Source organism: Bufo bufo, chromosome 5 (assembly GCF_905171765.1).
Source record: "Bufo bufo chromosome 5, aBufBuf1.1, whole genome shotgun sequence".
Taxonomy (NCBI): Eukaryota; Metazoa; Chordata; class Amphibia; order Anura; family Bufonidae; genus Bufo; species Bufo bufo.
The window spans coordinates 461,811,182-461,836,025 of NC_053393.1; the positions used below are offsets into that span (position 1 = coordinate 461,811,182).

The 24,844-nt window shown below is 42.7% G+C and overlaps 2 protein-coding genes across 2 annotated transcripts in view; both read left to right on the forward strand.

The window, feature by feature from the left end:
* LOC121002304 (ATP-dependent translocase ABCB1-like) overlaps window positions 1–14,194 on the forward strand; it is a 159,134-nt gene extending 144,940 nt beyond the window's left edge. The window contains exons 14-17 of the mRNA XM_040433705.1: window positions 9,720–9,917; window positions 11,636–11,842; window positions 11,930–12,076; window positions 13,478–14,194. Of these exons, the coding sequence (XP_040289639.1) occupies window positions 9,720–9,917; window positions 11,636–11,842; window positions 11,930–12,076; window positions 13,478–13,678 (753 nt within the window). The 3' untranslated portion in view covers window positions 13,679–14,194. The remainder of the gene's footprint in view (window positions 1–9,719; window positions 9,918–11,635; window positions 11,843–11,929; window positions 12,077–13,477) is intronic.
* Window positions 1–24,844, forward strand: part of LOC121002302 (ATP-binding cassette sub-family B member 5-like) — a 1,125,761-nt gene that overhangs the window by 432,217 nt on the left and 668,700 nt on the right. The gene's annotated exons all lie outside the window — the stretch shown is intronic.

Here is a 24,844-nt window from a genome sequence, read left to right on the forward strand (position 1 = left end):
CAGCTTGTCCTTACCTCTGGGCAGCCTGGCACACATGAGCGACTACATGCTGCAGTGCCTGTGCAACGACAGCAGAGTTGCCCACATTTTAACGTGTGCGGACTACTGGGTTGCCACCCTGCTGGATCCCCGGTACAAAGACAATGTGCCCACCTTACTTCCTACACTGGAGCGTGATAGGAAGATGCGCGAGTACAAGCGCACGTTGGTAGACGCGCTACTGAGAGCATTCCCAAATGTCACAGGGGAACCAGTGGAAGCCCAAGGGGAAGGCAGAGGAGGAGCAAGAGGTCGCCAACGCAGCTGTGTCACGTCCAGCTCCTCTGAGGGCAGGGTTAGCATGGCAGAGATGTGGAAAAGTTTTGTCACCACGCCACAGCTAACTGCACCACCACCTGATACGGAACGTGTTAGCAGGAGACAACATTTCACTAACATGGTGGAACAGTACCTGTGCACACCCCTCCACGTACTGACTGATGGTTCGGCCCCATTCAACTTCTGGGTCTCCAAATTGTCCACGTGGCCAGAGCTAGCCTTTTATGCCTTGGAGGTGCTGGCCTGCCCGGCGGCCAGCGTTTTGTCTGAACGTGTATTCAGCACGGCAGGGGGTGTCATTACAGACAAACGCAGCCGCCTGTCTACAGCCAATGTGGACAAGCTGACGTTCATAAAAATGAACCAGGCATGGATCCCACAGGACCTGTCCATCCCTTGTGCAGATTAAACATTAATTACCTCCCCTTAACAATATATTATTGTACTTCAGGGCACTTCCTCATTCAATCCTATTTTTATTTTCATTTTACCATTATATTGCGGGGCAACCCAAAGTTGAATGAACCTCTCCTCTGTCTGGGTGCCGGGGCCTAAATATGTGACAGTGGACTGTTCCAGTGGTGGGTGACGTGAAGCCTGATTCTCTGCTATGACATGAAGCCTGAATCTCTGTTATGGGACCTCTCTCCTCTGCCTGGGTGCCTGGGCCTAAATATGTGACAGTGGCCTGTTCCAGTGGTGGGTGACGTGAAGCCTGATTCTCTGCTATGACATGAAGACTGATTCTGTGCTGACATGAAGCCTGAATCTCTGTTACGGGACCTCTCTCCTCTGTCTGGGTGCCGGGGCCTAAATATGTGACAGTGGCCTGTTCCAGTGGTGGGTGACGTGAAGCCTGATTCTCTGCTATGACATGAAGACTGATTCTCTGCTGACATGAAGCCAGATTCTCTGCTATGGCATGAAGAGACTGAATCTCTGCTGACATGAAGCCAGATTCTCTGCTATGGCATGAAGAGACTGATTCTCTGCTGACGTGAAGCCCGATTCTCTGCTATGGGACATCTGTCCAATTGATATTGGTTAATTTATTTTTATTTTTATTTTTTTTAAATTCATTTCCCTATCCACATTTGTTTGCAGGGGATTTACCTACATGTTGCTGCCTTTTGCAGCCCTCTAGCTCTTTCCTGGGCTGTTTTACAGCCTTTTTAGTGCCGAAAAGTTCGGGTCCCCATTGACTTCAATGGGGATCGGGACGAAGTTCGGGTCGGGTTCGGATCCCGAACCCGAACATTTCCGGGAAGTTCGGCCGAACTTCTCGAACCCGAACATCCAGGTGTTCGCTCAACTCTAATTGTGACTGTGAAGTAATTTTATAAAAGTCGCCTGTCACACTGTTGTGTGACCTCAAGAAATGTTTCCTTTTTATGACACCGGCACTGCCTTACTGTCAGTGAACTTAATTGTTGACTATTGGCGGTTGCATTGTCGCCTGATATAAACTATCTGTTAGTTTGGTTGGTGAACACAAAGAATGAGGAGAGCGTCAAATAAGGGACATGGCCCCGGTCGTGGTGTTGATTGTGGAGCTCCTGTTGCAGGGAGAGGACGTGGTCGATCTGTGCCAGCTACACGCACAAGTAAAACACCTTCCTCAGGTGCGAGTAGGCAACAGAATCTTATTTGGTAGGGCCGAATGCGGCTGTACGAATTGTGAGGCCAAAACAAGTACAGGCGATAGTAGATTGGGTGGCTGAGAGTGCCTCCAGTTCCTTCACATTGTCTCCTACTGAAAGATCAGAGTAAGTACTTGCAGCCCATGGCCATCAGTCTTTCACCTCACCCGCTTCTAAATCAGCCAAGCAGTCTGAGCCCCAAGTCATGCAGCAGTCTCTTCCGCTTTTTGATGACTCTGTTAGCAGGGTTTCCCAGGGCCATCCACATAGCCCTGTCCCAGAAGTGGAATAGATTAAGTGCACCGATGCCCAATCACTTATGTTTCAGGATGAGTACATGGGAAGACCACCGCAGCACGTCTTTGATGATGACGAAACACAGGTACCAACTGCTGTGTCTATCTGCAGTGTGCAGACTGACAAGGAGGGCAGGGGTGAAGACTGGGTGGAAGATGATGTGGATGACAATGAGGTCCTCGACCCCACATGGAATCGAGGTCATGCAAGTGACCTGTGTAGTTCGGAGGAAGAGGTGGTGGTCGCACAGAGCCACCAGCACAGCAGAAGAGGGAGCAGGGTGCAAAAGCAAAGCGACCGTCTGCTAGACAGTACGCCTGCTACTGCCCACCGCACCAAGGGATCGAGCACACCAAAGCCAGCTCCAAGGAGTTCCCTGGCGTGGCAGTTCTTCAGACAATGTGCTGATGACAAGACACGAGTGGTTTGCATGCTGTGCTATCAGAGCCTGAAGCGAGGCATAAACGTTCTCAACCTGAGCACAACCTGCATGACCAGGCATCTGTAGTGATAGTGGCACCTGCCACCCCGCAGAGGATCTGCCAGCAATGCCACCACCTGGGTCACCAAGCATCTCCACAATGTCCCATGGAAGCGTTCAGCTGTCTATTTCACAAACACTGGAGCGAAAGAGGAAGTACCCCCCTACACACCCGCGATCCCTGGCCCTGAATGCCAGCATTTCAACATTTCTGGCCTTTGAAATTCTGTCATTCCGTCTGGTGGAAACGGATAGTTTTAAAAGCTTTATGGCTGTGGCTATCCCACAGTACGTCATGCCCAGCCGCAACAACTTTTCCAGGCGAGCCATACCTTCCCTGCACAACCAAGTGGGGGACAAAATCTTTGCAACTCCATCTGTGGCAAGGTCCACCTAACTACGGATACGTGGACCAGTAAGCACGGTCAGGGCCGTTATATCTCCATAACAGCACACTGGGTAAATGCAGTGGCGGCTGGGCCTGAGGCGGATAGCAGTTTGGCGCATGTCCTTCCACCACCGAGGATTGCAGGGCGCTTCAGTTTGCCTCCTGTTGCTTCCTCCTCCTACTCCACTTCCTCATCCTCTACCGGCTCCTCACCCGGTCAGCGTAACACCTTCTCCACTAACTTCAGCACAGCCAGGGGTAAATGACAACAGGCAGTTTTAAAACGTATCTGTTTGGGGGACAAACCCAACACCACGCAGGAGCTGTGGACAGGCATGGAACAACAGACCAATGAGTGGTTGGTGCCAGTGAGCCTCAAGCCTGGCCTGGTGGTGTGCAATAATGGGCGAAATCTCGTAGCAGCTCTGGGCCTAGCCGGTTTGATGCACATCCCTTGCCTGGCGCATGTACTGAATTTGGTGGTGCAGAAATTCCTTAAAAATTACCCCAATATGTCAGAGCTGCTCCATAAAGTGCGGGCCATCTGTGCGCGCTTTCGGCGTTCTCACCCTGCTTCTTTCTACCTGTTAGCGCTGCAGCGTAACTTCGGCCTTCCCGATCACCGCCTCATATGCGACGTACCCACAAGGTGGAACTCCACCTTGCACATGCTGGCCAGACTGTGCGAGCATCAGCAGGTGATAGTGGAGTTTCAGCTGCAGCACGCATGAGTGAGTCACTCTGCGGAACAGCACCACTTCACCACCAATGAGTGGGCCTCCATGTGATATCTGCTTGCCTTGTTGCGCTGTTTCGAGTACTCCACCAACATTGCCAGTGCCGATAACGCCATTCTCAGAATTACTATCCCACTTCTATGCCTCCTTGAAAAAACGCTGCTGGCGATGATGGAAGAGGATGTGGCACAGGAGGAGGAGGAGGAAGAGGGATCATTTTCAAGGGTTTCAGGCCAGTCATTCACAAGTTGCTCCGAGGGTGGGTTCCTGCACCCACAAACGCCAGGTACACAATTGTCCAGCCAGGGCACAGTTCTGGAGGATGACGAGGTGGAGGAGGAGGAGGAGGAGATGGAGGAGGAGGAACTGTGTTCACAGCAAAGTGGCACCCAAACCAGCTCATGACCATCACTGGTGCATGGCTGGGGGGGATACAGAGGACACAGACGATACACCTTCCCACAGAGGACAGCTTGTCGTTGACTTCAATGGGGTTCGGGGTCAAGTTTGGGTCAAGTTCTGGTCTCAAACTCAAACTTTTTTGTGAAGTTCGGCCAAACCCGTCGAACCTGAACCTTCAAGGTGTCTGCTCAACTCTAATCAACACTTAATACATAATATTCATGGGATAATCTCAAATAATGACCTGCATGTAGATTCTAATGACGGGAGTTGAGGAACACCGCTCTAGAGAGATAAATGATCTTTGTAGCCACTTCTCATTTAAAAAGATTAAGATTCTGCATATGGGACCTCCTCTCTTAAACACCAATATGCATTTTTACAGCAATCACTAAGGGGACTTAGGCTAAGCACTGCACATGAGAGACTCGCTCCTACTCTAACAGCCTAGACTGGCAGAAGAGCCAATTCTGGCTGTTTAACCCCTTGCATGCAGTGGGCAATGGCCCGTCACATGTAAACAGTTACAGCGGGAATAGACTCCCTCTGTCTCCCATCGGCACCCTGTAAATGAGATCATGGGGTGCCAATGTTTATTTGCAGGTTGGAACATAGCATAGGCCAAACCTGCCTTGAGTGTTTTAGAAGCAATCAAAAGATCACCTGGTATAGTCCCCTTGTGGGGCTATTAAATGGCTAAAAAAGGGGAAGAAAAAAAAGAAAAAACTGCAAAAATAAAATCTCTCCTACATGTCTGGTATCGCTACGTCCGTAAAGACCCACACTACGCAAAAATATAATATAAATTATCCTGTATGGTGAACACTGTAAAGAAAAAAATATGCCAGAATTGCTGCTTTTTGCTTGGGCTACTTTCACACTCGCGTTTTGGCTTTCCATTTGTAAGATCCGTCATGGGCTCTCACAAGCGAACTAAAACGGATCAGTTTTGCCCTAATGTATTCTGAATGGAAAAGGATCTGCTCAGAATGCATAAATTTGCCTCTGATCAGTCTCCATTCTGCTCTGGAGGTGGACACCAAAACGTTGCCTGCAGTGTTTTGCTGTCTGCTTGATGAAAATGAGCCAAATGGATCCGTCCTGGCACACAATGTAAGTCAAAGGGGACGGATCCATTTTCTCTGACACAATGTGGCACAACAGAAAACGGATATGTCTCCCATTGACTTTCAATGGAGTTCATGACAGATCCATCTTGACTATGTTACAGATAATAAAGTTATATTATTGTAATGGATTCGTTTTTACAAATCCATGATGGATCCGCCCAAAAGGCGAGTGTGAAAGTATTCGTAGTCGCCATAAAAAAAAAACAATAAAAAGCAATCAAAAAGTGTTATGTACCCCAAAGTGATAGCAACGAAAACAAGTCATCCTGCAAAAATTAAGCCCTCACACAGCTCCGTAAAAATAAAAATAAAGAAGTTATTGGTCCTGGGATCGGAGATGCAAAAAGATTCTCTTTTTTTTTTTTTAAAGAGTTTATTGCAGAAAAGTAGCAAAACGTATGAAAAAAAAGATTTCACACAAGATCTTCAAGCGAGATGGCCTCATAGTGCTCAAATGGATGAAGCGAGTATGATTTTTAATTTTTTTTCCTGCCATTTCAGAGAAAATTGATTCGTTAACACAAAGCACGAAAAAATTCGGCTTCATGGCGAATCAAATTTTCCCTGAAATTCAGATCGAAGTCCACTGCGGATACTTTGATTTGTTTAAGGCCGAGTTCACACGAAATGCATGATCGTCGGACGTAGGTCAGCCGCATCGGATCGCGGACCCATTCACTTTAATGGGTCCGCGATCCGCCCGTTCCGCAAAAAGATAGGACATGTTCTATATTTTTGCAGAACGGAAGTACGGGATGCAACCCCACGGAAGCACTCCGTAGTGCTTCCGAGGGGTCCCATTCCGTGCGGCCGTTCCGCTATTCCGGATTTGCGGACCCATTGAAGTGAATGCACACGAAACTGTGGCCGTGTATTGCGGCCCGCAATATGGCCACGGATCACACACGTTCGTGTGAACTTAGCCTAACACTAGACGTTGCGGAACGGCACTGACAGCCATTAATAACTGCCTATTCTTGTCCGCAAAATGGACAAGAATAGGACAGGTTATATTTTTTTTGCAGACCACGGAACGGAGAAATGGATGCGGACAGCACACAGATGCTGTCCACATTTTTTGCGCCTCCATTGAAGTGAAAGGGTTCGCATCCAAGCCGCAAAAACTGCAGTTTGGATGCGGGCCTAAGGCTACAGTCACACGAACGCTGTGTTTTGTGAATCCGCAAAACACGGATACCGGCCAATGTGCGTTCCACAATTTGCGTATTGCACATGCTGTGGCTATCATAGAAAAGGCCTATTCTTGTCCGCAATTCTATTTTTTTTGGAGAGTATTCTGTAAATGATTGGCACTCTCTCTGGAGTCACACCGAAACATATATTCTAAAATATTCTTTATTGATCCAGCTAAAAAATAATATAATGCTAAGAATGTAACATTAAAAATAAGATCACTCCAAAATGTATTCAATTAGAGTGGAGTCCGCAGTACAAAACATAATAACAAACAATGATAAAAAGAGATAGCCATATATGCATATATGTGTACACAATTATAGTGCCGATGGTATACAGCTAATGATAAAAGACTTACACCAAAAAATTAAATAATAACAATAATGTATATGGATATATTCAGTTGCTTGCACTGTCTCTAATTTTGCGACACTGATATCTCATATGCTAAAAGACTTCAGTTTATCCTTTAATGGCACATTCGACTTTAGTGGCTATAATTAATAAATTAAAATGGTCCCATTGTAACAATGCCTATGCTTGTCCGCAAAATGGACAAGAATAGGACATGTTCTATCTTTTTTGCTGGACAGTGGAACGGACATATGGATGTGTACAGTGCACGATGTGCTGTCAGTATTTTTTGCAGACCCATTGATATGAATGGGTTCACATTCAATGCTCGAAAAATTCGGATCAGATGCAGACCAAAAATACAGTCGTTAGAATGGGGCCTATGTGAAAGGAAAAATTAAAAAGTTATAGCTGCGGGAAAGATAGCAGTAAAAAACCGAAGTGCAAAAATGTAACAAGACGCTGTCCTGAAAGGGGTTAAAACACATCAACTTCAAGAACTAACTGCCCTCTTGCCTTATGTATCCCACCCCTCGATAGGTGCCATTGTCACAAGGTAAGCAATGATATTCAAAAGACCTGTCCGTGGCTTTAATATAGCTCTGTGTGTCCATCGCTGTTGGAGCTGTTTCATGATAGAGTGCATGAAATCTGTGTGGGCATATATGGTAATTAAATTATACAGTTCACTCTGTAACCTTTTATAGCACAGTTTATCCAAAAACTAAGGTAAACTGATAAATGTGGGCCTAGGTATTTAGTAAACATAATAAATGTAACGGGGTTCCGAAGGTGCACTCGGTCCCCCATTGCCCGCAGAACTGTTGCTTAGCTTTGGGAATGAGGATCTGTGTTTGACCTCATTCCCAGGGCGGCTTTGCTGGCTGGGTGGCTCCCTGCTCTTAAGTCTGCCTTGAGCGCCGAGCTGATCACTCGGTGCTCAACTGGTTGGTCTGTCGGTCATGTGACGCTGGCCACGTCACATGACCCTCACTCCCCACTATAAATTCAGGCAGCCTGCTAGCCACAGGTTGCCTGTTAATTTCTAGGTTCCTGGCTATTTGTTGGACTTCTGAATACTCACCTGATTCCGTTCCCTGACGATCCTCTGCCTGCTCCTCCTGTACTGCGCATCCGTCCTGGTATTGTGACCTTGGCTCCCGCCTGACTACTTTCTTAGGACTCCTCTTGTACTTCTCTACTCTCCTGGTATTTGACCCCGGCTTCTCCTGACCATTCTTTGCTTAACCCTTTGTACTGCGTAGCTCTCTTGGTTCTGACCCGGTCCGTTCATGTTCCGTATTTTGTCTTGTCAGTCTTCCCTGCACGTATCCTAAGTTAGGGACTGTCGTCCAGTTGTCCCCTGTCATCAGGACTCGTGAGGCAAGTAGGCAGGGCCAAGGGTGAGGGTGGAGCGCAGTGGTCACTATCCTTCCCCGTGTGTGTGTGTGGACGTGACCGTTACAATAAACCTCTTTCTTTCATGAATATTTTAAATTTTTTGCTTCCCCAATTTTTAAGCGCTATAACTTTAATTTTCTCTTCACAAAGACTTATCAGGACAAGTTTTAGTTAGTTACTTTGACACATCATCTATGGAAAAACGGGGAAAAAATCTTTGCAAGGTGAAAAAAAAAGTGATTCAGCCATTTTTTTGTTATTTATGTTTTTATGTCATCGACATAAAAAAAAACGAAACACTACCTTTACCTTTCTTTGGGACAGTCGAATACTGCAATAGCAAATTTGTATACTTTTTCTTATACTTTACTACTTTAAAAAAATACTTTTTTTATATTCCGCTTTACAGACCTGTGTGAAAGCGTGTTTTTTGTGAGGTAATTTTAATGGTACCATTTTGGGGTGCCAAAGACTTTTTGATCACTATGTTCAAGTTATTTGCGGTAGGGGTGATGCGTAACCATACAAATCTGCAATTTGCGCATATAGATTTTTTTCTGTCGTGGTGTTCACCGTACAGAAAAATTATTCTTACATTTTTTTTAGTTCAGACATTTCCGTATAGTGTGCTGTGCTTGCAAGCACTGCTACCGCTCCTGGGTTGCAGGGTGGGAACATGTGATGAACAAATGAATCCAGCCAGCAAAGGCGATATGGAAAAATCACAATACATTAGTAAGTGCCTTGTATTAACTTTCTCTACCCTTTAAGTGTCAGTGATCAGAGTTATCCCTGATCACAGACATTGCATGATCGCTGTTTGGTTTGGTTTTGCCCCTCTGTTTGTCATCTATATTTCACGGGCACTGCTCAGCTGAAAATGACTTTCAAAAGCATCTCCTATGAGTAGTCCTTGAAAAATGGACCTAACACAGACCAAACACAGATGTCATGTTGTGTCTGTGATATTCACTGACCCATAGACTTACATTGCTCTACGGACCAAAGTAGAGCAAGTCTGTGTTATTTTTTTCACTGACCTACATATGGTCAGTAAAAAAATGCTGCAGTGTCAGCAAACATATTAAAATAAAAGGGTTCATGTGCTGACCGCAGAAAATGGGACAGCACACGACAGTGAAAAACTGTAAAAAACTGTAAATATATGGCAGCTGTCAGGAACGGATTAAACAAAATTCACTAAAAACTTTCTCTAGTGTCGGCTGCAAGCAAATAACATTTTATGTTACACAAAGCAAAATATTTAAAGCTGTTCCTGTAAACTGTTTTCACTCATTATTATAAGGTTGTTATAACACAGCCTGTAAGCACTGCATCTCTGTATAACCTCTCTATATATATTTATTTTAAAAGAAACAAATGGAGGGAAATCTGGAGTTTAAAAACATCCAATTTGTTTATCCAACAAGACCCAATGTTCAGATTCTTCAGGGACTGAACTTGAAAGTTTCTAAAGGCCAGACTCTCGCACTGGTTGGAAGCAGCGGCTGTGGAAAAAGCACAGTGGTTCAGCTTTTGGAGCGTTTTTATGACCCTGAAGAAGGACAAGTGGTAATGTTTTTGCTATTCTATATGTAACATGTAATAGAACAATACTCTGGTCATAGATCTATGTATAATAGATGACAAGCAACCTGCAGTATACTTTATGTATGATTTATAGATTGGTGTTCCAGGTTTGGACTGTAGAGGGCCATTGTGCAAGAACTGGAGTGTGCATGGGACCCTTACTACTTCAATAGTCCATTGTAGAGCAGGAGGAGCTGAGCAGATTGATGTATATTTTGGTGGGAAAAGATTCAGTAACACTTGTAATTTATACATTTATATCTTTACTTTAGCTAATTTAAAAGAGTTTTCAAAGATCTTTTTACAAATGACTAGGCTTGAGCGAATCATAGATCCAAAGTTTTGGCTCCGTGGAGTCAAAGTTCGTTTTGCCCAAAGTCGCGCAAGACTTTGGTGAATTCTTTCTGTAATCATATCTGCATATTGAAAACCTGTTTAAAATAGCGTTCCGAACTGGGCTTTGGTACTGCAGTTCGGATTGCTCTTTTTAATTGTTTTAAAATACGCAGATATGAATACAGTAGGAATTCACCTGTGTCTTGCACGACTTTGGGCGAGAAGAACTTTGGCTCCACGGAGCCAACACATTTTAATGCTGTATGGAAACAGCATTAAAATTGAAGTATTTGAACTAATCGACTTTGGATTTATGATCTGAAGGTTGATTCGCTCAACCCTAGTAATCACCTATTCTCCGGATAGGTCATCAGTATCTGACCGGTGGGGGTCCGACACCCAGGACCCCCACAAATCAGCTTTTCGAGAAGGCTCCGGTGCTCACATTAGTACTGCAGCCTTCTCCCTGCTCACCAAACACAGCTCCTTCCATGTGATAGTGGCTGTGGCTTAGTTTCCCCCATTGAAGTGAAGCTGAGCTGCGCCTAGGCCATGTGACTGATGAACATGACGCCACATGGCATAGGGAAAGCTGTGAAAAGGCCGCTATTGCGAGCACTGGTGCCTTCTCAAACAGCTGATTGGCTGGGTTACCTGGTGTTGGCTACCCACCGATCAAATTTTGATGACCTATCCAGGTGTAATTACACCTTCGCACCACTGCAGATGCGACGGCTAGTAGGTAAAGAATGAAGAGGAGGAAGCACACCTTCTCTTCAAACAGCTGGTCAGTAGGGATGCCAAGTGTTGGACCCCCGCCGATCTGATATTGATGACTTATCCTGAGGATAAGTCATCAATAAAAATAACTTGGACAACCCCTTTAAGTTTGCCATATATCTACAGTGCTTTTTCCACTGTCCCCTGTGGATTGTGCTCCAGATTTACCTCAAAGCCGTTATACAAGTCATCTCATTATAATCATCACTAGTAGGATTAAAATGACAGGTAACACCTATTTAAAGATAATCACACAAGTCAAAATATGCAATGGTCATAGCTCAACTTTTCCTACTGCCGCATAGTGACCCCGCATATGTCACAGATTATGCCCAGTACACTCTCCCATTGAAGACAATGAAGATCTTCAGACTAAAGGATTCCGTGGTCCATGTGGCTGCTGTAAATTATATCTGTGAATGCTGTTTACAGCAGGTCATGTAAGATTGCAACCAAGTGCAGGAAATAGTATTTTAAAAAGTCTGTAATCACAAAACAAAAACAAATTAGAAAAAAGAATATGTTTCAGCACCTGGTTTTAATATGTAATGTTAACTGTACCTATTATATTTGATATATTTTAGCTTGCTGATGGGATCAACATCACGTCTTTACATCTGAAGTGGCTGAGGTCGCAGATAGGCATTGTGTCACAGGAACCAATCCTTTTTGACTGCAGCATCAAAGAGAACATTCAATATGGAGACAACAGTAGACTTGTTCCACAGGAAGAAGTCATAGAGGCAGCGAAAGCAGCCAATATCCACACATTCATTATGAACTTGCCACAAGTAATTTATTAAGATCATATTACTTATATTTAAAGTGTTGACCGTTTGCTTCCCAACTGAACGTTTTCTGCCTTTTTGATATTGAAGGGATATAACACTCGTGTTGGAGATAAGGGAGCTCAGCTTTCAGGTGGACAAAAACAAAGGATCGCCATTGCACGCGCTCTTGTACGGAAGCCAAAAGTGTTACTCCTGGATGAAGCCACTTCTGCTCTAGATACTGAAAGTGAAAAGGTAATGGGAATTAAAATAAAACAATACAAAGGGAAAATATTGCCATCAATTGAGCAAAGATCTTTGGCTTGCGCCTTTTTAATTTAAGGGTATGTTTACACATTACAAATTTATTGTGGCCCTTTGCGACCTTCATTATATAGAGGCAAACAGAGGTTTTTTTTCCTCCTATATTCCTACAGAGGTGCCATATGCAGGCAAATGTGCTTGCAGGATCTGTAGGGACTTCACTGTCACTATAATTGTTCTGTGTACATGTTTTTTGTATGTATGACTTCTAAGCTACCTTTTCTGTGTTGTTTTCTTATATTTACCTGTACTGTACATTATAACTTTCTTCTTTGGAGCTATACTTAAAGGGGTTATCCCATGAATAATGTAAGAAATGAAAATCACACATCATATAGTACATGGCAATCTCTTTCTAACAAATCCAGAACCAGCCCAGTACCTCACATGGATCCAGAGATCTCACCATTCATTGCTCTAATAGATTTATATCAAGCTGACAGCTCAAGGGGAGTGTCTTTTCTCCTGCAGAACGGGGGCGTGTCCATGCTCTCCCTATCACAGCTCAGGGGGTGTGTCCATGCTCTCCCTATCAAAGCTCAGGAGGAAGTTGAAAGATGAAAATGAGCATGTGCGGCCATCTCAGTGAGCAGGACAGAAATAAGAAATTAAGTGGTGCTATACATTTTATCGAATAACTCAGTAGCTATACAAAACTTTGAATTACATGCAATTACAAAAGTATTCAAATCCACGTTCTGGTTTAAAAACTGTACAATACTTTTTGTGGGACAACCCCTTTAGTATTAAATGTTTAAAAACTGTCAGTTTCTCTCCATTTCAAAAAGGGGAAATGTAAAGACTATGTGCACTTTCAAAACCACATTTTTATTGCCTCAGTACACCTAAAATGAAAATTAAGTGGCTTTAAATATGGCCTTAAGCTGTAGAGGACCCCTGCTGTACATGTACATGTTCATATGTGCCTGCATTGCTGAGAAAAATGAAGCTTTTATATATGCAAATGAGCCTCTAGGAGCTAGGGAGGGGGGGGGATTACCGATACACATAAAGGTTCTGCTTTCTCTGCAACCCTGTCAATCAAAATGAAGAGGGTGTGGCAGTTGCAGAGAGAGCAGAGCCTCAGTTGCCCCTAGAGGCTCAGTTACATATATTAAAACATCATTTTTCTCAGCAATGCAGACGCATATGAACATAGGAGCCTACACAGATGTCTTCAGCTGTCAATCACACATGCAACAGGTCAGTTTCATAGGTACAAATCTGCTGACAGATGCCCTTTAAGTGCAGCCCTAAAACAATTTGTTTTCTTATGTAAACTACACACTACTTGATTTATTGCAATTGTGAACCAACTTTCATATTTTACAGATTGTGCAGCAAGCTCTGGATAGTGCCAGGCAAGGACGGACATGCATTGTGATTGCTCATCGATTAGGCACCATACAGAATGCTGACAATATCGCAGTGATTAAGAACGGGAAAGTGGTGGAATACGGCACTCATAACCAGCTATTGGCTAACCAAGCTGATTACTATGCTCTTGTGAACACACATGACTCCGACAATTAGGCCTTATACACATGGCAAAGCCTTACAGTGATAGCTTAATGGTTTATATTACAGACCTTCTAGGTACTCAATGTGCCTCTGTGAGGTGGTGCATTCTCCCGTTAGGCAAACATTCCAGGGAAGAATATAGCTATATAAATCATTGTGGAAAAAACACTACGGGGAAGATTTATCATCTCCCTTGCGCATGCGTTTCATCATAAATTTGGTGCATCCTCCAGCAGTGCAGGGGATACCAAAATGGGAGAAAAAGTAATGGTCTTGATAAATCTCCCCCGTGTGTATTAAATAGAGGCACACAAATAGCCACAGATATACAGGATAGGCCCACAGATTTCTTGAGGTGCTATATTACAGTTCTATACTACTCTGGCCTGTAATAATTTTTGTGTATAAGGTCTAACTGAAATTTCATAGATCTAGGTAAAGGATTATGTATGATGAAGAGCATTCACCATACCCCCCAATATTGTAAAATAAAATATAAAAGTTCATAAAATGTGGCATCAGTTTTATTCCCATGGTAATAAATAAAGTCTGTCTAATATTTCATCATAACATAATTTCTTTTCCAAAAGAAATCTTCAAAAAATTCAAATGTGAACAAACCTGAACAGTCAAGAGGAATCCTGACGACAATTACATCACTAGTTCTGAATATATGGAGAACAGCATGATGCAGGTGGTCCTGATTAGAGATGAGCGAAGTATTCCAAAATTCGATTTGGCTGCTTCGCAGAATTTTGCAAAAAAATTTGCTCTGTGACAAATTACTTTGTAAGTAGTGGGTACAATGACAGGGAACTGCGATTGCGCCACTCCCCGTCATTGTAACCCCTCAAATGCCACATTCATACATGATCTCGACGTCTAATAGCAATAACTGGGTGTAAAATAAAAAGAAAAAATTCAATCATACTTACCTCATCCATTTGCTAGCGACGGGCTGGCCGCCACCATCTTGACGGAAGATCTGGCTTGAAATTTTGCACGGCCCGTGATGACATCATACGTCACCACACCCAGGACTTTGTGCAAGATCTTCAAGCAAGATGACGGTGGCGAGCAAATGGATGAGGTAAGTATGATTTTTTATTTTTTTTTCTAAGGAAGTGGACTTTGATTCGTTAAACATTATTCCTTATGATACCACTGGTCAAATTCTGCAGAGGCGAGTTGTGGCCAGGAGAACTCATCATATAGGTCTAAGCTAAATAGAGAAGAACACGGAAAGTGAATGACTGCAACCAGAGAACAAAACTGGTATCTGACTACTGTATGGTTACTGTATAGTAGTAGTTTAATTATTGGTAATACTGACTGGCCTTTGGATAGTGTTTTTAATTCAGTAACAGTACAGTGGTATTAAATGCCAGGGGGAGAGAAACAGAACTGGATCGCACATCCACAATGCTATGCTTTGATCTAACTCGCTTATCAGCGCTATATTGAAGTGTACAGCCCCCCATACTGCATGCTGTACAAGAGGCATTAGTGTACATTTTGATCAAAAGGCATAAGCCCACTCACCATGCCAAGGTCGCCTCTTTGAGTGGGACCTACTCTGACAAAAAGGCGCAGCACAATGCGGTGACAAAGCAGTGGTATTAAATTATTGTAATATGTGGTAAAAGTGTGGAGGTATTATTTAGTCTTTGTATAGTGGTATTATTTTAAAAAGTGCATGATTGTATTATTCAGAAGTATACTATTCTATATACAGCAATGTTTATGATGAGAAATAATTTTGGGCTGGGACACGTTTGTAGATGAGTGTCTGCCAAGTCTAGAACTGACGCTTCGGTTAATAGATTATGGATTCAAGCAGCTGAACAAAGCTTATTTTACTCCTTGAATGCTCAAAAATGTATAAGGCTTCAAAGTGAGGCAGTCACAAATGAAACTGCTTGATCAATTAAAGCTTAACAGATACCATGTCTCTCAGTTTTCCTGAGGGCACAGTGGTTTTACAATTTGACTAGAACTGGATGGTGGCTCTTAAAATTGTATTGAGATAAGTGTGATTCCTGGGATCTACTGCAGCCAGCTGCTTCCAGTCCCCTACAGTGTCCTGAACCCTCCACACCTTTCCATGACTGATGTGTGGCCTTTGAATTGATTCATCTCTGCATCAACTCAGAGGCCACCATCCTTCTCTCATACTTTCGGACTTCTCTTCAGGATGTCTGGCAGGAGGAACCCAAATCATTTGTTCACACATCCACCACACACTACTACTCTTTTGGTGGGAGAGATCCCTTTTTACAGCCCCACTAACAGCTCTGCCTCCTAGTAACGTCACTACAAGCAGTTTATAGCGGCTAGTGGTCCTCCCTCCCCTACCTTACCAACTCAAACCTATCGATGCGTAATTAACTGCCATCGTAAAAAATAAACAATGAACAGACAATTTATAAACTCTTCCCAACCCAGTACGTCCATCTTAAAAGGGAAAGAAACCTATAAAATGTCCCTTTTAACACATCAGTAAAGTCACAGAGCACCTTCACCAGTATTAAACGTAACCTTTAATGGTATTTGTTAAAAATACCCAAATTTGTGCCTAAAATCTCTTTCTACTTAGGCTGGGTATATATGGACTATTACTGGAGAAAGGAAAAATATTTGACCCTCCACCTTGCCCTATAATCTATTAACCCTGCCTACAAAAATGGAATAGCCGCCCCGATAGGGGCGATCCCGTGTCAGGAACCTCCTAATCACCCTGTATGGCCCTGAAAAGGGATAGATACCACCACCTACAGAGGCCCACTATACAATTGTCAGGTGTCAAATGTCAGTGGTCTAAATATATGTATCAAAAACAAAAAAGATGAATAAAGATATTTTATCAATAAATAATAGTTTCACACAAACTCTTTTTATATTACTCTGCCCAGTAAGTTGGTATACAGTCAGGTCCATAAATATTGGGACATTGACACAATTCTAAGATTTTTGGCTCTATACACCACCACAATGGATTTGAAATTAAACAAACAAGATGTGCTTTAACTGCAGACTGCCAGCTTTAATTTGAGGGTATTTACATCCAAATCAGGTGAACGGTGCAGGAATTACAATAGTTTGCATATGTGCCTCCCACCTGTTAAGGGGCCAAAAGGAATGGGACAGAATAATAATCATAAATCAAACTTTCACTTTTTAATACTTGGCTGCAAATCCTTTGCAGTCAATTACAGCCTGAAGTCTGGAACGCATAGACATCACCAGACGCTGGGTTTCATCCCTGGTGATGCTCTGCCAGGCCTCTACTGCAACTGTCTTCAGTTCCTGCTTGTTCTTGGGGCATTTTCCCTTCAGTTTTGTCTTCAGCAAGTGAAATGCATGCTCAATCGGATTCAGGTCAGGTGATTGACTTGGCCATTGCATAACATTCCACTTCTTTCCCTTAAAAAACTCTTTGGTTGCTTTTGCAGTATGCTTTGGGTCATTGTCCATCTGCACTGTGAAGCGCCGTCCAATGAGTGCTGAAGCCTTTGGCTGAATATGAGCAGATAATATCGCCCGAAACACTTCCGAATTCATCCTGCTGCTTTTCAGCAGTCACATTATCAATAAATACAAGAGAACCAGTTCCATTGGCAGCAATACATGCCCACGCCATGACACTATCACCACCATGCTTCACTGATGAGGTGGTATGCTTAGAATCATGAGCAGTTCCATTCCTTCTCCATACTCTTCTCTTCCCATGACTCTGGTACAAGTTGATCTTGGTCTCATCTGTCCATAGGATGTTGTTCCAGAACTGTGAAGGCTTTTTTAGATGTCGTTTTGCAAACTCTAATCTGGCCTTCCTGTTTTTGAGGCTCACCAATGGTTTACATCTTGTGGTGAACCCTCTGTATTCACTCTGGTGAAATCTTCTCTTGATTGTTGATTTTGACACACATACTGTACACCTACCTCCTGGAGAGTGTTCTTGATCTGGCCAACTGTTGTGAAGGGTGTTTTCTTCACCAGGGAAAGAATTCTTCTGTCATCCACCACAGTTGTTTTCCGTGGTCTTCCGGGTCTTTTGGTGTTGCTGAGCTCGTTCCTTCTTTTTAAGAATGTTCCAAACAGTTGTTTTGGCCACGCCTAATGTTTTTGCTATCTCTCTGATGGGTTTATTTAGTTTTTTCAGCCTAATGATGGCTTGCTTCACTGATAGTGACAGCTCTTTGGATCTCATCTTGAGAGTTGACAGCAACAGAATCCAAATGCAAATAGCACACTTGAAATGAACTCTGGACCTTTTATCTGCTCATTGTATTTAGGATAATGAGGGAATAACACACACACACACACCTGTCCATGGAACAGCTGAGAAGCCAATTGTCCCATTACTTTTGGTTCCTTAACAAGTGGGAGGCACATATGCCTACTCTTGTACACTCACCTAAAGAATTATTAGGAACATCAAACTAATACGGTGTTGGACCCCCTTTTGCCTTGAGAACTGCCTTAATTCTACGTGGCATTGAATCAACAAGGTGCTGATAGCATTCTTTAGAAATGTTGGCCCATATTGATAGGATAGCATCTTGCAGTTGATGGAGATTTGAGGGATGCACATCCAGGGCATGAAGCTCCCGTTCCACCACATCCCAAAGATGCTCTATTGGGTTGAGATCTGGTGACTGAGGGGGCCATTTTAGTACAGTGAACTCATTGTCATGTTCAAGAAACCAATTTGAAATGATTAGAGCTTTGTGACATGGTGCATTATCCTGCTGGAAGTAGCCATCAGAGGATGGATACATGTTCTCATTCTGTTTACGCCAAATTCTGACTCTACCATTTGAATGTCTCAACAGAAATCGAGACTCATCAGACCAGGCAACATTTTTCCAGTCTTCAACAGTCCAATTTTGGTGAGCTCGTGCAAATTGTAGCCTCTTTTTCTTATTTGTAGTGGAGATGAGTGGTACCCGGTGGGGTCTTCTGCTGTTGTAGCCCATCCGCCTCAAGGTTGTGCATGTTGTGGCTTCAGAAATGCTTTGCTGCATACCTCGGTTGTAACGAGTGGTTATTTCAGTCAACGTTGCTCTTCTATCAGCTTGAATCAGTCAGCCCATTCTCCTCTGACCTCTAGCCTCCACAAGGCATTTTTGCCCACAGGACTACCGCATACTGGATGTTTTTCCCTTTTCACACCATTCTTTGTAAACCCTAGAAATGGTTGTGCGTGAAAATCCCAGTAACTGAGCAGATTGTGAAATACTCAGACCGGCCCGTCTGGCACCAACAACCATGCCACGCTCAAAATTGCTTAAATCACCTTTCTTTCCCATTCTGACATTCAGTTTGGAGTTCAGGAGATTGTCTTGACCTGGACCACCCCCCTAAATGCATTGAAGCAACGTAATTGGTTGACTAGATAATTGCATAAATGAGAAATAGAACAGGTGTTCCTAATAATTCTTTAGGTGAGTGTACATTCCAAATTAAAGATGGCCGCACCTGCGACTCAACAGATGTCATCTACGTTCTGGAATGTCCATACCACAAGCAATATGTTGGACGCACTAAACGCACCTTCAAGAAAAGAGTCTCAGAACACATGGCTAATATCAGAAAAGGGTTTGAATTGCATACAGTTTCCAAACATTACAAAGATCACCATAACAGCGACCCATCCACCTTCAAATTTGTGGCCATCGAGAAGATTAGAAGACATTGGAGAGGTGGTAACCATATCATTAACATGTCAAAAACCGAATCAAAAATAATTTTTGAATTCGATACTCTCATCCCAGCCGGTTTGAACGCGGAAATAGAGCTCTTCGGCTTCTTATAATTTATTATCAATGGGATGGTGGCCGATCTGGGACGGGAAAACGAGGTCCGGCTGCTTACCAGCACCCGTTCTCATTTTACCTACCTTTCTGGATCCCTCCCAGGTGTTTCTTCACATTTCCCATGGAAGCATCCCTCCAGAAACTAGTGGAACAAAATAAATAGAGTAAAGATATTAATGATGGATCACCAATACGTCTACACAACATTTTCCCGAGGACTCACATTGAACCCGCTCTTTTTTTAAACTCCAAGCCGCCACTCCCGCGGGATGCCACGTCACGGGCAGGTAGAGCAGGGCCGGCGAACAACACAGCAGCAGAACGGGTAACGTAACATCAATAGGGTGCATCTGTATTAATGTTTGCAACATATTTTATTCTATTTTATCGGCATAGCTACATACAGGAGTGAACACCAAACCTGTATTGCCACAAAGTTACAAATATAGGGGTAGTTCATAAGTTTATCCTGCTACATATGTATTTACAATTTACCCCCAGCAAATCTGGCACATCAATTGTTTCCGTCTGCAATCATCCTCAGCTGTAACTATCTTTAGCTACAACAGCTCCCCCTACTGGACAACAACGTTAAACCAAAGACTGTAGCAGCATTGACTATGTGAACTTTGTCCTAGTACACTCTTATTTCACACCTCACATCAAGTGGACCTAAGATACGTTAATTTTTTTCCCCCTTTTTTGTATTTCTTTATATATATTTTTTTATATATTATATTTTTTTCTTTTTTCTCTTATTTATATATACTTTTTTTAAACAACAACAATTTTATAAATATCAATAAATTAATGAATTTTTAATAGCAACAATTATGATGTGATCATTATATACTAATTCAAGGGCACAACCCACACCTAAAAAACAATCTTACTACCAACCCCTCCAACGGTATAGTCATCAGGTAGTGCACCTACCCAAATTTATTAGTACGGTACAACTACCATCTCTGCCAACCGCACATATTTAACCCGGATATTGAGTCCCCCCCACATCTATATTTTTGCATTATTTATCCATTTTCTGCGACACAGGGGTGAGTCGCGTGGGGAGAGCACCACACCACTGTTTCCTATAGGTGCAGCCACTTACCCTTCTATACCTTTGCAATCCTTTGCATGTAGCGGGTGCAATGATGGAGAACTGCGATCATACCGCCCCCATCATTGAAGCTTTTAGATTCCACGTTCATCGCTGATCGTGGCATCTGAGGCTACAATTTAGGCCTTTCAGGAGTTAATCAAGGTTAAAAGAAATGAATAAATTAATACCCACTTTATCCATTTGTTCGTGTAGAGACCGTCACGGCCGTCTTGATTGAAGACATCATGCGCAATCTCACGTGCTGATATGATGACGTGATCACTGGTGACCATACCCCCAATATTTCACACACTTTCTGCAATCAAGGTGGCCGCAATGGCCTCTTCCCGTTCAAATGGATGAGGTGACTATGTATTTTTTATTTTTACTGCCATTTCAGAAAAATAGATTCGTTACCAGGAAGCGCAAATCAAATTTTTCTTGAAATTCGGATAGAAGTCAAATAGTTTGGCTTTGATTCACTCAACACTAATATTAAACATTAAAGAGTGAATTGTCACTTTAAAGTCACTTCTTCAACTGTAGTAAGCATAGTTTAGGCACTTGGTGGCACTATTTCACTAGAATAGCATGGTTGAAATAACAGTACATGTGGAGGAAGAGATTTCTCCACTTCATGGACTGAATGTGGATGACAGATTTCCTTTCATATTACAATATCAGGACTTCAGGTTAAGTGTACAAACCACTCCACCTGAACTTCTTCCCCAGAAACACATGTTCAAAAGATATCTTGTTTAGAGCATACCCTCTGGAATAAGCAGGGTGCATTTATATCCTAAGTGACCCCTACTAGCATGAACAAACACTGTAATATTCCATAAAATTGCATGAACAAGTGCAGTGCGCATGTCAAAACTATGCGATATGTGATATAGTTCAGATCTGTGCTAGATGCAATTTTTGGTATCTGCTAATTGTTATGAATATAAACCACCAAAGAAAAAAGCATGTAAAACCAAGTGAAGCTTAACAATTAAAGATAAGCAAACCACTTGAGATTCGTTTCAGGTCAGGTTTGCCAAATTTTGCAAAAGTTTAATTCGGACCCTTATCGCTTCATGCTCAACCGAAGCTGCTCCAATTGCCCTGAAAATTGGTATATAACCCCTCTAGCCTCCTAGGACTCATAATTTAGAAAAACTTATCTCTTTTCATATATTTTTAAGGATTTTTTTCCCTCCCCAAGCTCTGGAACACACAATGACAGCAATAGTACATGATGTCTGAGTGACACTGACATAGCTATGGGTAAATGTACGTTTGACGGTGTTAACTTGCGGGGGCAGAGAGGGGCCTCCCTTTCAGACATGCTGGTGTCTGCTCGCCGTCAGCTATGGCAAACTGCGTACACAGTGTTTCCTGCTTATAACTTAATTTGTCCACCTTTTAAGAGGGAGGAAAACATTCTCCCATTTTGCCTTTATAGTGAGGGTCTAAAATCATGGCTATTCAGTCTATCCAGGCTATCATCAGACTACTTGATGCACCAATCCACTTGTCACTGCATAGGCAATTGATAATACAGGTCGACATTCTGGCTAGCGTGCCTGAGAAGCCAGTTCCTTCCATCTCCTTCCCCCACATCATCATCCTCTTGCTCCTCCAACTCTGACCCCTCTTCCCCTTCCTCCTCAAGTGGCAGCATATTGGAAATGCTGACCAGTTGTATTTTGCCAAAGGATCAGTAATGCCGCCTATGTGGTGCAATAGACTTCTGGTAGCTATGAGTGAGTTGAACGGCCACGGCTTATTTTAATACTGCAGATCTTGCACACCCCTGTGGTTTTGTGTGCCTGCCTTGTGGAGGAAAAATGCCATTCAGGAGTTGCTCACACTGAGCTGCAGGCAGCCAAGCTGGGCTTAGCTCTGGCACATAGCCAGACCTACCCACAGTGTTAGCGGCATTACCAGATCCCAAAACAAACATGGCCCTGGCTGTTCTTTAGGTACGTCACCTCTGCTCTTTATTGCTGCTGTTGCCACCACCACCCTTCATTGGTGTTGCCTCCTTCTCCTCAGCACGCCGATCCGGCTCCCAGGTACTGTCAGGCACACAATCGTTATAAGAGCCCTCACCCTCCCTGCCGCTTTTATCAGACTGTGAGATATCATGGTGCGCTCCTGGGCCCCCCTTTCCTGATGTTTGTTTTCCCAGACTGACACCATTGCTGTCCCCACCACCAATGCCATGAATATAGGTGCAACTATTACCACTACCATCAACACAGCTATGCATGTGGTCCCCAGTCTCTTCCCCAGCCTCCTTCTTGAGGCAGCTCAAATGGTGACGGCTCTCACACAAGTTGTCAACAGAGAGAATCTCTTGATTATGTGCCGTAGGGCATGGTGTTTTTTTTTTGCCACTTCTTAGGAAAAAGAAAGACGCCCCACTAGGAAGGGGCAGTGAAGACAGAGAGAACTCCACTGAAAGTCTTCTTTGGGGCCGCAAGGAGAAGGAGCAGGAGGAATGCAGTGACCCCTGGCTCCATGGAACAGTGTCGCACTCCAAAGTCACCTCCACATCATCCCAATCTCATACTTTTCCTCCTCAGCAGGGACAACTGCGGCCTACTACTACTATTACTGTTTGTGGCTGCATAGCTGGTGCTGCTACTACCCACATTCTGGTTCTGGGTCTTCCGTATCCGTGATAGATTTGGGCCTCTCAAATAATATTGGGTGCTACTCTGTGTATTGTTGTAGTAATCACTTATATCCTGGTTATATAATCAAAGACCACCCCCCCAAAGAAAAGGTTGGAAATGTGTGGAGACAGAAATAAACGGAAACGGATTTAGGCCTAAATTCGTTATCACTAACAGATAATCTTGCGCTATAACCTGTGTATTGGTGTAGTAATCACATATGCTGGTTTGAATGTATTCAACAACACCCCAAAAAAACAGATTGGAAATGTGTGGAGACAGAAATAAACCAAAATGGATGTAGGCCTAAAATTATTACCATTTGCAGACAATTTTTGCGATACCCAGTGTTTTATTGTACTGATCACCTATATGCTGGTTTAATTTAATTGAACAACACCCCAAAAATAAAATTCCAACAGTATAGATATAAAATAAACAAGAAGGTATGATTAAGTGCCAGGCCTGACACTCAATTTAACATTTTGCTAACAGGTAAATTGTTGGTCTAGCCTGTGTATTGGTGTACTGGTCACCTATATGCTCATTTAATTGAACAAGTCCCCCAAAAAATAAAATTTCAAGCGCTTGGATAAAGAATAAACCGAGACGGGCGATTGAGGCCTGACATTCAATTTCATATTAACACTCACAGGTAACCTGTTGCCCTAGCCTGTGTATTGGTATACTAATAACCTATATGCTTGTTTAATTAAAATGAACAGTCCCCCCAAAAAAAAATTCCAACTGTGTGGATATTAAATAAACGAAAACTGATTATTACGGGTCAGGCCAGATCCTCAATTTCATGTTAAAACATATAGCTAAATTGCTGTTCTACCCTGTCTATTGGTGTACTGATCAACTATATGCGTATTTAATTAAATTGAACAATCCAAAAAACAATTAAATTCAAACCGTGTGGATATAGAATAAACAGAAATGGACTATTGAGGCATGATGTTCAATTTCACATTAACACTCACAGGTAAACTGTTGCCCTAGTCGGTGTATATGTGTACTGATCACCTTTATGCTACTTTAATTAAATTGAACAGTCCCAAATAAATAAAATTCCAACTGTGTGGATATAAAAAAAATGAAAACGAATGATTATCGGCAAGGCCTGATGCTCAATTTTACATTATAATTCACAGGTAAATTGTTGCCTAACCCTGTGTATTGGTCTACTGATCACCTATATGCTGTTTTAATCAAATTCAATAACCACCACGCCCCTCAAAAAGTATAAGTATTCAAAATTAGAACTGTGTTTGTGGAGATTATAAATGGATTTAGCCCTAATATTTCATTCTCATTCATTGATTTATATGGGTTTTTAAACAAAAAAAATATAATATATACACTGCTCAAAAAAATAAAGGGAACACAAAAATAACACATCCTAGATCTGAATTAATTAAATATTCTTCTGAAATACTTTGTTCTTTACATAGTTGAATGTGCTGACAACAAAATCACACAAAAATTAAAAAATAGAAATCAAATTTTTCAACCCATGGAGGTCTGGATTTGGAGTCACACTCAAAATTAAAGTGGAAAAACACACTACAGGCTGATCCAACTT